This window comes from Lotus japonicus, chromosome 3, assembly GCF_012489685.1.
Source record: "Lotus japonicus ecotype B-129 chromosome 3, LjGifu_v1.2".
NCBI lineage: Eukaryota > Viridiplantae > Streptophyta > Magnoliopsida > Fabales > Fabaceae > Lotus > Lotus japonicus.
Window position 1 is genome coordinate 90,089,566 of NC_080043.1, and position 14,259 is coordinate 90,103,824.

At 35.0% G+C, this 14,259-nt stretch overlaps 1 protein-coding gene across 8 annotated transcripts; it reads right to left on the minus strand.

Annotated features, from left to right (window-relative positions):
* Nucleotides 1-1,954: 1,954 nt before the first annotated feature.
* LOC130747209 (uncharacterized) lies at nucleotides 1,955-7,189 on the minus strand. Of its 8 annotated transcripts, none has more exons than XM_057600076.1 (10): nucleotides 7,019-7,189; nucleotides 6,714-6,882; nucleotides 6,471-6,594; nucleotides 5,469-6,353; nucleotides 4,937-5,055; nucleotides 3,443-4,357; nucleotides 3,047-3,356; nucleotides 2,596-2,761; nucleotides 2,367-2,472; nucleotides 1,955-2,281 (listed from the first exon to the last, which is right to left on the minus strand). In XM_057600076.1, the coding sequence occupies exons 4-10, from the start codon at nucleotides 6,303-6,305 to the stop codon at nucleotides 2,164-2,166; spliced, it is 2,571 nt and encodes an 856-aa protein (XP_057456059.1). In that variant the 5' UTR covers nucleotides 6,306-6,353; nucleotides 6,471-6,594; nucleotides 6,714-6,882; nucleotides 7,019-7,189; the 3' UTR covers nucleotides 1,955-2,163. The 8 variants fall into 8 exon arrangements, with proteins under 8 accessions (XP_057456059.1, XP_057456060.1, XP_057456054.1 ...); XM_057600077.1 differs by having other exon boundaries at nucleotides 5,469-6,367; XM_057600071.1 differs by lacking the exon at nucleotides 6,714-6,882.
* Between the last annotated feature and the right edge of the window lie 7,070 nt (nucleotides 7,190-14,259).

The window sequence follows — 14,259 nt, forward strand, 5'->3', positions numbered from 1 at the left end:
AGGTTGGGTTAGAACGGTGGTTTAGACGGTTATGATAGGAGGTTGGGTTAGAAGGTGCTAGATTGCAGTCCATTTTTGACTAAATTAGAGACAGATTCAGACCTTGGCTTCGACATTAGAGTTGCATATATTTCTTCTAGATTTCATGATATATTATTTATCTCAATTGTCCCACTATAGCTCTAGATATGACCCACATAAGATATATGTTCTGATTGCCTAGAAACTTCTAATACAAAATTAAGATGCAAACTTGTAGCTACTTTCTCTTCCAGATAGAGGTGGATCTAGTCTTCGAAACACAGGAGATCAGTTGATGATTTTTTTTTTCCATGGCGAATGTTAGTTGTTAATAATTTTAGTAAATTAATCCATCATTAGGGTTTAAACTTTTTACTATTCATCTCATCCAACTCTCATATCCTCTAACTTTTACCACTTGAGTTAACCTCGAGGATATCCACCTCAAAGATTAGGAATTTGATCTGGTAAATAAGATTTACCTAAGAGTGTGATTATTTCTACAGCCAATCACGAAAGCCCCGGCAGAAAAACTAAGGTGGTCAACTATTTAAAACAAACATTGGTAGAAAAAGTACAATCTTGCAAAATATGGAGCACATTATCAGAGTGACATAAACGCATAGCGGCATAGGGCTTCAAGAGCTATCACTTGACACATGCCTCCTAGCTCTTAGCTAATTTGTAAGCATCGCATTCAGAGCACTTTCCATAACAATATGTATCCCTGGATGTTAGCATAATTTTCTTTTATAAATAATTTAGACTTTTGTTACAGCATAATACATTGAATTCTTACTAGCATTTTCCAATTATCCCGCCTAACTGTGAAAAACTCGCTCGCGGATAACTAAATTAACACTTCAAATCGATTTCTGGATCTCCTCCTCCCTAACTTATATGTCCAATAATTTTTAACTTTTTATCATTTGAACTATCATTCGGGGAGATTTTGTTTTAATAACTCTTATTCATTTCTTTATTTCAATCCTGAAGTATTATTTCAAATCAAATTAAAATTTCCATCTTTAAAATTTCAAAGGTCATACTTAAACGAAAAATAAGTATAACTATGAAATTGGATCATTTATGAAATATAAGATTTATGTAACTGTATGAAAGAACCATTATAATAAAAATAATAGCACATGTTAATGCATTGATTAAATAGAAATAATAGAAAGGGATTTTACTTCTTTTCCTAGCAACCACATTTCGCTTTCCAAATATTAATATTTATCCAAAGACGTGTAGTGAATTTGGATGTTATTGGGTCGTTCTCCCAAACCTACAGCCCAAGTAAAATAGACTACACCATTAATTACGTGGATGCCAATATTTGTTGTCTCACCAAACTCCCAGCCAAGCTAAAGTAAACAATATAATATAATAACACCAAAATTAACATTTCAAAATGATATTTAATCCGACAATTTTTTTATAGCTGTGATATGCTGTCAATAGGTCAAGCTAATTTATCTTCAGAATCAGAGCACACTTCAATAAACAAACCTGAACAACCTTACTACATAAACAAATGCTAACAAGATCCTTGACAACACTGGTTAATAATTAAAAACAGAAAAAAAAAATTACTAGAAAGTATTACATTTAATATAACTAATATATACTAAAAATTTCTATTGCCCCTTAACTGCACTCAACATAATTGCAATTTTCATGACAAGTCAGTGTTGGTAGGGATCATGACAGCAAGGCAAGAACTCAATCCACGGCATAGCCAAACCAATCTGATTTTGACATATGCATCTAATGCAGGGTACCACCCAAACGTGAGTCTTAAACACCATCAAGACATTGCACGTAGGACAGGTTGATCTATCAAAGTCTAAAACATGATCCAGGCACCACCTATAAATTAAAAGGACGAGTATCCTATCCTCCAAATCAAACAAAAGGTGCAAATCGAAACTTCAAAAAACAAAGTACAAATTTTTATTCATATCAGAATTAAGGCCACAAAAAAATGCCATCATATGTTCCATTGGTGCACTTGACATGAATACAGTAATCACAGTAAGAAACAGAAAAAAAAAAAAATACCTGGAGACGTCCAGGAGGTAAAACTTGTTAGAATTCTGTATATAGTTAAAAGTGTGACCTTTATTTTAATGTCACCGATTATTGAATAGAATAAGCACGTATCACCTCCACCACAGGCGCTTGACACATAGGGCATTTCCTTCCATTTTGAAGCAACTCATTAGCACATTTTGAACATGTACACAAGTGCCCACATCTGCAACAAAAACAAAACGTTATTTTGTGGTTATAAAGGTGCAACAGGGCAACCGACGTGACTAGTTACCAATAATGAGTAGTACCTGTACAACAAAGAATCAATATTGCTTTCGCAGCAAACACAGCAAAGTCCTTTTCTCACACATTCCCACTTCGATTTTCCATCCGGTGACTCACAGTCATGTGTTCCTGGGATAAATTTAACAAGGTCTTCTCAGTGAGCTTTGCACCAACGAAATTCTTGTTCTTGAAAAAACATCACAGCTAGAACACATTGGTTGGCTAAACATGAAAGGGTAAAAAATTGCAAACCTGATGAACCAGCTGAGCGATTGAGAGCTGCAGAAACTTCTTGTCTTATTGAGCGCTGCAACTCAAGTTGCATATCCATGCAGGCCTCCAACATCCTCTGCATATTATTCATTCTTTGCTGTAATCTGGCCATGTCAATTCTCAAGTCATTGACAATCTCCCAATCCTGCAAAAAAATAAAAAATAAGTGGTAAGGTATTTGTAAAGAGGAAAGACCTAACTATGAACAGTTTATACCACATTACAGTGTAAGACATCATTTAAGGAAAAGTAGTTATTTCACATATTTTCAATTGTTTGATACCTACCAAGTAATTTATGAGAAAATTATCTGCCATACAAATAAAACTTAATACAATTATTAACTAACAAAATAATCACCAATGCCACATAAAATCACTTTTCACTATATTAGAGAATATGAAGTAAAATATCACCAAAGAAAACGCACCATTCCTAGGCGCTGATTATTTATGTCATTATGTTGCCAGCTATCACGATGATGGTGCTGGTCCCAAAGAGGCAAAGGAGGAGGTATTGGTAAAGAGGGCAAGTTAAGTGGACTATTAATAGTATCCTCCTGATCAACAATCTGATCTCTACTCTGCTGCTCAAGGTCTTGTTCTACCGAGGCAGAAGAAGGGGTTGTCTCTTGCAGCTCCCACTCCATGTTAGCATGGCCTTGCCTTTCAACATATGATTGTACCAACTGGTCAAGACTCGCACGGAAACTACTGTGAAGGAGATTAGAGACTCTTCTCCTGCAAGAAAAACAGAAACAGTTATTCTGGATTACACCTTTTCTGAAAAGAATGAGTGCAAAAACTAATCTTTCGTATGTAAATACCTATTAAGAAGTTCCCTGAGTTCAACACTGTACACATGGTCATCATCAGGAAAATAAAATCCATGAACTCTACCAACTGGAGCACTGTCATGATTAGAAGGCCCTCCCAACCAATTTTCCACGGCTTCTTGGAAGCCACTGTCTTCCTGCCACACTTCAGGAGCCTCTTGAAGCCGAGAGTTTTCTCCATCCTCATTTGCCAAACTGTTCTCATGCCACTCATTTGTTGTATTACTGTGTTGATTATCATCAACACTTTCATCAGTGCTATTTCTCCATTCAGTGTTACTCTGATGCCAATCGCTTCCTTCATTTTGAATAACTTCTTCCGGCTGTTCTCCTTCTAGAGCACTAGATTCATCAATCCAATTCATATCAACAGTGTTGCCCTCATTATGATTGTTGTCATTTGATGAGCTGTTTTCACCATTTCTTATATCACCCAGCTCCGATGTCTCATTATGTACCTCACTAAATTCCTGATTATCACTATGCTCAGAATCTTCAATTTGTAAGCTTTGATGGGTAAGTTCATTAGCTGTATCCTGAGTTGACATCACTTCAGCATTTTGCCCAGCATCATCACTCCTTTCAACCCCAACACTGAATGATGGCTGCCAATCAACAGGCTCAATTTGCAACCGATCTTCTGCAAGAGCACTGGAACCTTGCCTATCTAAATTCTCACATCCAGTTACTTGAAAACAGTTCTGACCCCCTGATATCCCAAGTCCATTACTTCCTTCGTTATCAGGTCCAGACTGTTCAGAATGTATACTTAGGACCAAATGTGAACTGCTTGCTCCAGTTTGTACATTAGCATTGAAATCAGCATCAATGTTAGATGAAGTATCGGACAGGTTGCTGGTTGCTTGACTGCAACCAGTGTTGTCCTTCCTAGAGACGAATCCTTCCCTGTCAAGAAGATATGTCAATATTATAGGCATAAGAGGTGGTAAAAATAATAAACAAGCCTCCAAGCAGAACAGGGATGGGTAGCTTTAAGTGATGTAGAAATACAGAGCAGTTCTAAATCGATGGTTCAGGAGGAATAGGGTAAATAAGATCATTTTCATCCACATGAGTTATTAATTTTACAATCAACCTAGAAAACTGCCAATACGTTAATTCCGAACAAAATGTCCACTGTAGAGAGCCACAGCCCACCAACCTCATCTCAAACAGGATAAAAATATACTACTTGACAATTGACATAGATAAATATATTTTTCCAGCCATAACAAAATAACATTTGACATATTTAAAAAAGAACTAAAAAATAGGTTCAAGCGAATCAGATATATAGAAAGTAATGAATTAAATGACATAAATTTATCATTTTATTAGACATAAGATGGCTATAGAAAAGAGAAACCCAACGCACAGGATGTTATAATAAATACAATAAAATTATTCAAGACAAAAATGTCATTAGTTAATAAAAGGAGAGAGGGATCCAAAAGAGTTCAGACAAGGTATAAAAAGAATGGATACCTTAGACCCGATACAGTTTGTTTTCGCCTCAAAAAGCCTAATTCACTCTCTGCAACAGAAGTTGACCTGTTATGATCAACAGATCTATCATTTCTCAAGAACCTGCCTCTAAGTAATGCCTGCAATAATTTTAACAGCCATTCATCAAATAAAGTGAAAAGGGCGGGATCTAAATCATGTTTGGTTGAGTTAGCCCTTCTAGAATTTCTAATTTGCAATGCCCAAGTTTTCCAATGATTATATCTTGGATAATTTCTACATTAGGAGTGTTCTATTAAATGCCTCCATGAAATTATAAACATAAGTTTCCTCTGCCTACAGCTATAATGATATTATCCGACTTTAATTTCACCAAGAAATTCAGGATAAAGCCAAAGTGCTCAATCACAAGTGCAGTCTGACTCAACTTGTGAATTTTTACCCAGTTCATAGGAATATAGTACCAATCAAAATTTAACAGTTAGTGAAACATATGGTACAGGAGAAGGGGAGAAATACAATAAATTAGAAATTTGTCATTTATTGGACAAACCTGAATGCGATTACGATGAGGGAATTGAGATACAGAACGATGATCCAACAACTCCTGAATTTCTCTTTGCCTTTCCCTCTCAGCCTTCTTAAGCATGTCAAGCATAACTTGCCTGCCGCATAACTTACGGATACCCCTCCGTGTAAGCTCAATTTGGCCCTCACTCTGGTTAACAACAAATCCATCACGTACACGTTCCATCTGTGTATCAATTTCAGCAGATGGTTCTTCCCTATTATCCCCAGAAGAAACACTTCTCTGCTGGCTACTCATTTGCACCCACTCCCTTATAATTCTCACCCTTTCCTGCTCAGTTTCTCCAAGCCATTCTCCCCTTGGACTGTCATTTCTCCGGGGAATACTTGATCCATGATCCCGAGCACCACTATTCATCCATTCCCTGAAAATTTTCCTCACTCTTTCCCTTTCAACTTCTCCCAAGTCAGATGAGTTTCCACAACTAGAATTGTTCAAATCCTCACGGTCATCATGGGACTCGTTATGGCTGTGTGACTGTGACCATGTTTCAGATTCATTCTCACCCAAAATTACATCCTCTAAAACACGTCCCAGTCCAATCTCTTGGCTATCTTCCCGTGGCAGGTCAGCATTCAACCCAACACCACCCCTTTGTTCAAGTAGCACTTCGCCAGGCCTTCCTCGAACTTGAGTCACCGCATGCTCATCCTCAAGCTCTCGCCACATTTGCAAGAGCGAAGACGACCGGGTGCTTCCTCTTCTTCCACCATCTCCCCCTCTCCTCGACGACTGAGAATGGGAGTCCCTTAGGAAAGACGAATCAAGCACAGACACACTGCGCAGACCAGCAATCGCCATTTCTAGTTTACTTTTCTAGCAAGCATACGGCAAATCTCTTCAACCCATCTGATTCAAATGCACTAAAAATCGCATCAGATAACCGACAAAGAGGGGAAAACAAGTCAAAAAAATTCAGAAACAGATCTTGTTATATTTTCATGGACTCAAGTTCAACCTCCATACATTAGCCAATAGTATTACTCTCCTCGCCGCCGGCACCATCAGTCTTCTCCCCATCAAGGAAACTAATCACAGACTTCGGAATTTCCAGTTGAAGGTACTAAACCACTGCTAATTACTCCTTATCCTGCATCACAAACTAAATGAATTTAAATTTCATTTTTCACTCACAATCAAAACTATTGAGAAAATATAATATAAATAACCACAATAAAATAAAATTCCCAAAATCTGCATTTTGTAAACCTTAGAAAAAACAGAGCCATTCGGCTTAGCGTGGTGAGATCCATCATTATTTGGAATCCAAAACAAGGAATCGGAAGATTCAATTCTCATTACGTCACAGAGAAACAAAAAGCAATCGCAGCCACAGAATAAATTAAAGAGAAAAGATAAATCGAAACGGAATTCAAATCTGCATTGCAAAACACATAACAAATTGAACAGATAAATAAGAATTCTGGAGGATTCGGTAACAGAATGTGGAAAATTGACAAGAACAAGGCATTGAGTGAATGGTGAGGTTAAAGCGCGAAGGAGAATGAACGTACCGGTGAAAGCGTGGGGTTGATTATGGAGTAAAGGGAAGGGAACGAAACGAAACCCTAGCAGTGAAGAAAGGAAATTGAGAGAGAAAGAGAAAGAGAGAGAATAATGATGACAACGAAAATGAGAAGAAAATGGAAGAAAGAAACAGAGAGAGAGAGAGAGCGAATGGAGAGAGGGAAAGAGCGGCGATTTAGAAAATTAATAAATAATAAATTTTCACACGTAACTGCCGTAACGTATAAATAATATTTTTGAGGCAGTTATCATTCCCGTTACACGTGGCTACCTAGTGAATCTTAAATTCAACGTCAAGTGATGAACATGAAGCTTTTTTTCCCACTCAGAGTACAACTTTTCTTGGAAACAAACAAAACAACAAAACAATTGTCAGTCACAAAATAATTTGCCTAAACGTTGTCGTTTAGTGAGCTTTGTTTGGGTTTTATTTTTTGGTGAGCTGGGTATTCACTACTGACGCAAGTCACTAATCACGTCTCCGTGAGTATTTTAGGATTTTGGGCATTTTAAAATGGGGCCAATTTTAACACTCTTGCTTTTACCCAATGAAGATGAAATTTATGGATATAATAGCATTTTGGAAAAATACTAAAATGTTTGAAATGTGGTGTGGTATATTTGGTACAAAAGTTTTAAAATGTAAGATTTTTAAAGAGTTTAATAACTATGTATTTATGGTGTGTTTTACATATATATATATATATGGGGAATGCTAATTTACTCCCACTTGATTTTATGAAGGAGTAAGTTAGCACCCAACACCTTTTTATGATTGAATGTATGTATGTGTAAAATGAGTTAAGATTGACCCAAATGTCAATGTATGTATGTGTAAACTATGTAAATCTAATTGTTTGCCTTTCTCTAGTTTAATTTATTATTACTCTCACATCTTATTTAACGTTCGATTTTCCAATGGCAAAAAAAGTACAATTTTTAATTTTTTTCGAACAAGAGTGTTGAATATATTTAATACACTTACCTGTTATTGTAGTTAGAAATAATAATTTTAACCAACCTGGCAACCTCTCGTCCTCTAGTATAGCTCGAATGAGTGAAATTTCCTAGAAATAGTAGTTTATGACTTCATCTAATGTTAAATAGATGGTTGGAGGTTCTAAAACCAATTTCTCTAAATTGAAGAAATTCATTGATCAATCCTCTATCTTTGAGGACCCTGATTGTGCGGCGATAAATAGTACTAGCAGTAGGAAAAAAAATGTATTTTTTGACAGTCAAGAAAAAAAAATACTCAAATACTCAATTGGTTAGATAATTTAATCTAATCATGGATATGGCAGTAGGAAAAAAGGTATTTTTTGACAGTCAATTGTTCAAATAAACTAATGCTTAGATAATTTAATCTAATCATGGGCTCCTTAATTGTTCATTGACAAAATTGAGCACAACTGAAAAGTAGGCCAATTAATCATAACCAGTGTACTTACGAGCCTGTAAAATAGGTGCTCTGGTCTGGTCATACTCTCTAAGATATGGAACCCGCAGCCGTTCAAATTCAAGGTATTCATATAGAAAAGGATGATCATCATTAAGTTAAAGTATGGTCATCATGAAGTTCAAGAAAGGCAGCCTCCACCCCTTGCCACTTTTGTGGGCACAAATCCCTCTAGATTGGTCATAAATTTGTACATATGTTTCTAGATCTATAGATAGATTTGAGTATGAATTCATAATATATTCCATGTTCAACTAGTTTAATTTACATAACTAATTTCATCGGTTTTTTTCCATCAAAATTAATTCTGAAATATAAAAATTACTCATAAAATTTCTCTTCAAAATTAATTTTAGCTTTAAAATCAATTATAAAGGAAATTTCAAAAAAAAAATTATAAAGGAGTTTCTAGATAAATCACAAGGTGTGACGTGATAGTTAGTTCACTTCATCTCTTAACTATGATGATTATCAGAGTTCGACCATTGCTCATGAGAATAAAGCACATATTGTAGTCGGTCGTTTACCACTTAGTCCGAGCACCCGCAGTTAATGAATTAGTCATCACTATCGACAGTGAATACCCTATACCAAAAAAAATTCAAAACATATAGCTTATTTAAATTTCATTATAAAAGATAACCTATTTACAAATGTCTTCCTAAAGACACTTCAACCAAATAATCAGCTTGCTTTAATGTAACATGTACAGAAGATGCCTCACAAACTTTATGACTTTACCTTAAATTAGTCTTCTTGGAGGTAAAGCAATCCCAAATTCAAATGAATTATATATATTCATATTCGGCTGAAGTTTTTCAGCCCCATCATCACCAACCCCTATAACCTTTTTTATACATAACTTGTTTTCCCTCTGTTCCCCACATGCGGCTGCATGAAATTCTAAAATAAAAGTAAGGAAGGAAATGTTATAACCTCGTATATGCATGAGTACACAGCATCATGTTCTCTTGGCTCATGCATAAAATCAGAAGTTCAAAGAATGTATTGACTTGAGCCATTGCCGACATCGTTAGTGCAAATAATTGTGTGAAAGCTTAGCTGAAGTTATCCTCAATGCTCCCCAACATATATGGATTATACCAACCACATGTCTTTAAATCAATCAAATTTGATAGGGACAAACATAAAAGTTAAGTAGCTAGCCCTATTATGTTTGTACCTTGATCCATCCATTCATGGATTAAATCCACAAAATAGCTCATCGTATGCCCTATTTACAAACTATGCCTCTTGTCTTCACCCCACCCGTTTGCACTTCATTGTCCTTTCTGTGTGACAAATTGCTAGCAATAGCATAGTACATGCATACTCCGAAAGGTGCGGAAATGGTTATGACCCTTTGTCTAGGCACGCTAACATTTCGCATATCTCAAGATAACTTTATCTAAAAATGGGTGTAAAGAGAGTTTTTTTTCTTTATTTCTTGGGGAGTGAGTCTGAAGGGAGAGGGAAAAAAGTGAATTTAAATTTGTTATTTCAAAAATAGAACTTGGGCGACCTCGATCTTTATGTGGTGGATGTAGGCTGAATGTTTGGTGCGTGTGTGATGTTCACGGTGGAACACATGGGAGATGTACTTGCAAATAATACATTGTCGTTTAAGTCAAACTTATAGATCCGAGAGAGAATCTTAAAGTCTTAAAAACAATATTCATATGATAAAATGCGTAATAATTATTTAATAAAATATGCAATTTCATGGGGCATTTGGAGTGGCTACGACGCAATCTTCTCCTACCTTGGTCGTGTGATAGCAGCCTCTTGCAAATGGTAGGCGATAGCTCTTTTGGAATCCAGGCGCAGCTGGTTATGGGGGCATTTGAGGAATGTTCTGATATGCCTGACCTCTCCGACAAGGCTGGTGTATCTGAGATTTTGCAGGTGGAGGTTCTTGCCATTCTCCACGTGTTGTGTACATACTTGTCAGTTGTCTAGTTTCCGTCGTGTTGTGGTCCTCTAATACTCCTACTTGTCAATCGTCTTTTTTTTTTGTCTTTAACGGATGTCGTCATTGTTTCAAAAAACAATTGCACATCTCTAGTAATAAATGTTTTTTTTCAGAAAGTCAAACTCATATTCTCGTCCTTAAGGAAGTTTAGCTTACTTGTTGATAGAGTCGATACTAACAAAAAAGGAGCCAATAATTACTAGATGGGTATCACATAGATAAATCCACCAGCATATATACAAACATCCATGTTGAGATAGAAAGGAGGTGTTAAATGTGTTAGGTTAGCTGTCTTTCATTATTTATCCCCTTGCTTTCTTATCTATCAAAACTGCTCCTTGCATTAAGGGATCCTTCTGGAACATCATTCAAGCAAGACTCCAATTGACATTGGTCCAATCGGAGGGGTATAAATCAAGAGCAATGATATTGATTGATATATGGAACACTCTTGAAGATCGACATCAATAAAATGGCAAAATTCACATACATACAACTGAATGTGGAACGTTGCAAATGGTTCAATACATCGTGACCAACCATAGCCAAGATGATGCTATAGCCTGTCTTTTAAGAACAGAGGCCCCTTCTTGGTTAATTTAATTTGGATGTTTGCTTTTATAAGAGGGACCCCTCCATGGTTTGTTTTCCATCGCTATTGTAAATTATTATATTTTACGAATTTGAATCATGCATTCAAAGAAATTTTAAATTCACACCGTCAAAGAATTTAAGTGGTTCGATTGAAATCAGATGACTAAGATTTTAAACTTATTTAAATTATCTAATTTTGATAAAATATATAAGTCATCTAAATCTTAATCAAACGGCTCAAATTACTTGAATGCAACAATTTATTATAACTGTTTGTTGAGAATTCAAGTGCGGAATTGGAGTCTCACATTGGTTATGTATGGGTGAGGAGAATGTTTTATAGGAGATGTGACTCATAAACCTAACCCTTAAGGCTTTGGGTTAAGATGTGGCGTCGATATCTCTTGGGTATTTTGCTTCTCGACCCATGGGCTCCCCAAAAAAGTGGTGTCGAAAGTCTTCCTAGCAGTGTGGCTTGGCGGCGGGTTTTGTTGATCCAGCAACGACAGTACAAGGGTGGATATGCTTCCGCGGAGATGGTCATGATAATGTGGAGGTGACTCGCACTTGAGGAGGAGATTATTGAGAATTCAAGTGCGAAGTTGGAGTCTCACATTAGTTAAGTATGAGCGATGAGAAGGTTTTTTAGGAGATGTGACCCATAAAGCTAATGCCTTAAGGTTTTGGTTAAAATATGGCGTCGATATCTCTTGTTTCTTGCTCTCAGCTCATTGGCTCCCTGTCTCCCCAACTCTGTTCTCACAAAAGTTACTTATTTATTTTAATGTATAAGTATTCTTGCACATTTTAGTTCAAGTGCATATGATCTAATATTCAATAACTGGACAATATTGAAGTAGAAACTGATTGCTTAGAAGATGTCTAAGCTTTTAGATCTAATTACCCCCCCCCCCCCTTTCTACAGTATGGTTTGATGAGGATTGTAGGTTTCTGAGCAGTAATTTTCATAATTTATCTTCCAGACATACCTGTTGTGAAGGAAATTAAAGAATATATAGCTAATTTGTTAGCAAAGTTTGCTTTTATAGGCAGTAGATTGAAGACACACCCCCACCTTATCTTCAATTTACTGGTGTCTCCTTGCACACTTCCAAGATTTCACATTGAATAAAAAATTATCTCTGCTTTTAAAGTAAAAATAAATAAAAATTATGCACATGAACTTGGTCCTTTACATTTACACTGGATGCTCTGATTATGAACATCACAATACATGGGGTCTTTGTAACGTTGGGTATGGAGGTAATGGAGCTAACTTGTATTTAAATGTTTCAACTACATACAACACACCTGGACCCAAAAAAAAACACCTAATAAAACTACACACAGCACACGACAAAGACTCCCCCTTTTTTCCCCTCCAAGAGTATATCTGTAGATAAAACGAGTAGTCCATGATCCATCGTCTATTAAAATATAAAAAACACTTCTTTTTTTAACTCAGGTTAGGTATTCTCCACCAACAGTAATTTTTAATCATTTCACTACAAACATTAAAAAGTAAATGATCGGTCATAAAATTAATTTAAAACGACATGACACGAACATTAACTTCTTTAGTTTAAGCTTTTTTTTAGAAATAAAACTAGTGTTATTTTTACTCGTGCAACATATGTCATTGTATTTGATACATCAATCATATTTTAAATTATAAAAAAATTTAAGATACTAAAAATGTAAGAACAATCATAATGAAGCAGATGATAAACACATATTAATCATGAAAAAAAAGAATGTGTCTATTGTATTTGATTCATCGATCAATATTTTAAATTATAAAAAATTTAACATACTAAGAATGTAAGAACAATTATAATAAAGCAGATGATAAACATGTATTAATCATGAAAAAAAAGAATGTGATAGTAGCACAAATTAGGGTTGTGAAAAATAAATCATAAAATATGACATCATTTTATTTATTTGTAGTCATTCAAGTTTGAGACAATATTGCAGGTACCTACAAAATTTATGAAATATATCAGACTTTGTACAAAATTTACGAACCTTAAACCGACAAAATTTGTTTTGTATAGATTTCAAACTAGGCAACATGGATTTGTTTTCGTAATAAATTTTAGGTGCATAAATTTCTCCTCTCCATTTATAACTGAATGCATTCGGTTGGTATCTCATTTGATTTTATTTGAAATTTAACATAATATCAATCAATTAGTTTAGAATATGATGATTGTTTAAAAAAATATAATGATACTTTTTATATAAAACAAAATCTCACGTTACACATACATAAAGAAATCTCTAAAGTTAAAAAGAAGATTTTAATATTTTATAAAAAAGTTTATCATATTTAAATTTTTTGAAAAGCCAACGTAGATTTGTTTTGTTAATAAATTTTTGGTGCTGAAATTTCTCCTATCAATTTATAACTGAATGCATTTGGTTGGTATCTCATTTGATTTTATTTATAATTTAACACAATATCAATCAATTAGTTTAGAATATAATGATTGTTCAAAAAATATATAATAATACTTTTTATATAAAACAATATTTCACGTTACATATGCTCTTGCAAATCCATCACAGATCATCAATAATCATCATGCTTCTTTGTTAGTTGGGAGCATCAATGTCTTTCTTTTACTCTACATTATTGGGAATGATCTTAAATTGTGCAAGATGATGCATCTGTTATAAAAAAAATACAAACCAAATTGCAAACCAAGCAAGAGCTTACATTGCACATGTGAGATAGACAAAACAGATTAAGAGAAACGATGAAATAATGTTTAGATAGTGGAAAATAATTGAATTGCCAAAAAAAGGTGAGCAGCAGACATGCAAGTCCATAAAACCCGGATAAGAGTTAATAATCTTTTTATACTAAGCAGTCAGAATGTGTGAAGGCTATAATAAATTTCTTCCCTTACCTAAGATTGGGATGAGAAGTGATGTCTATAGAGCTCAGCAAAGTTCTTATCCTCATTATATGAACCAAGAAATGTTCATTATGCCACCAATCTTATACTAACCCCATTCCACATCAGATCAAGAATTGTAGTAACAAAATGGAGACGAAAAGGAGAATGAACCACATGTTGGAAAAGTTACTTATTTGCATCAGATTCATAATTCTAAGATCCAAAATCAACACAAATCAGTAGCTATATGATTCATTCTCCTTACCCACATTCCCTTTCCATTCAACTCATTAACTG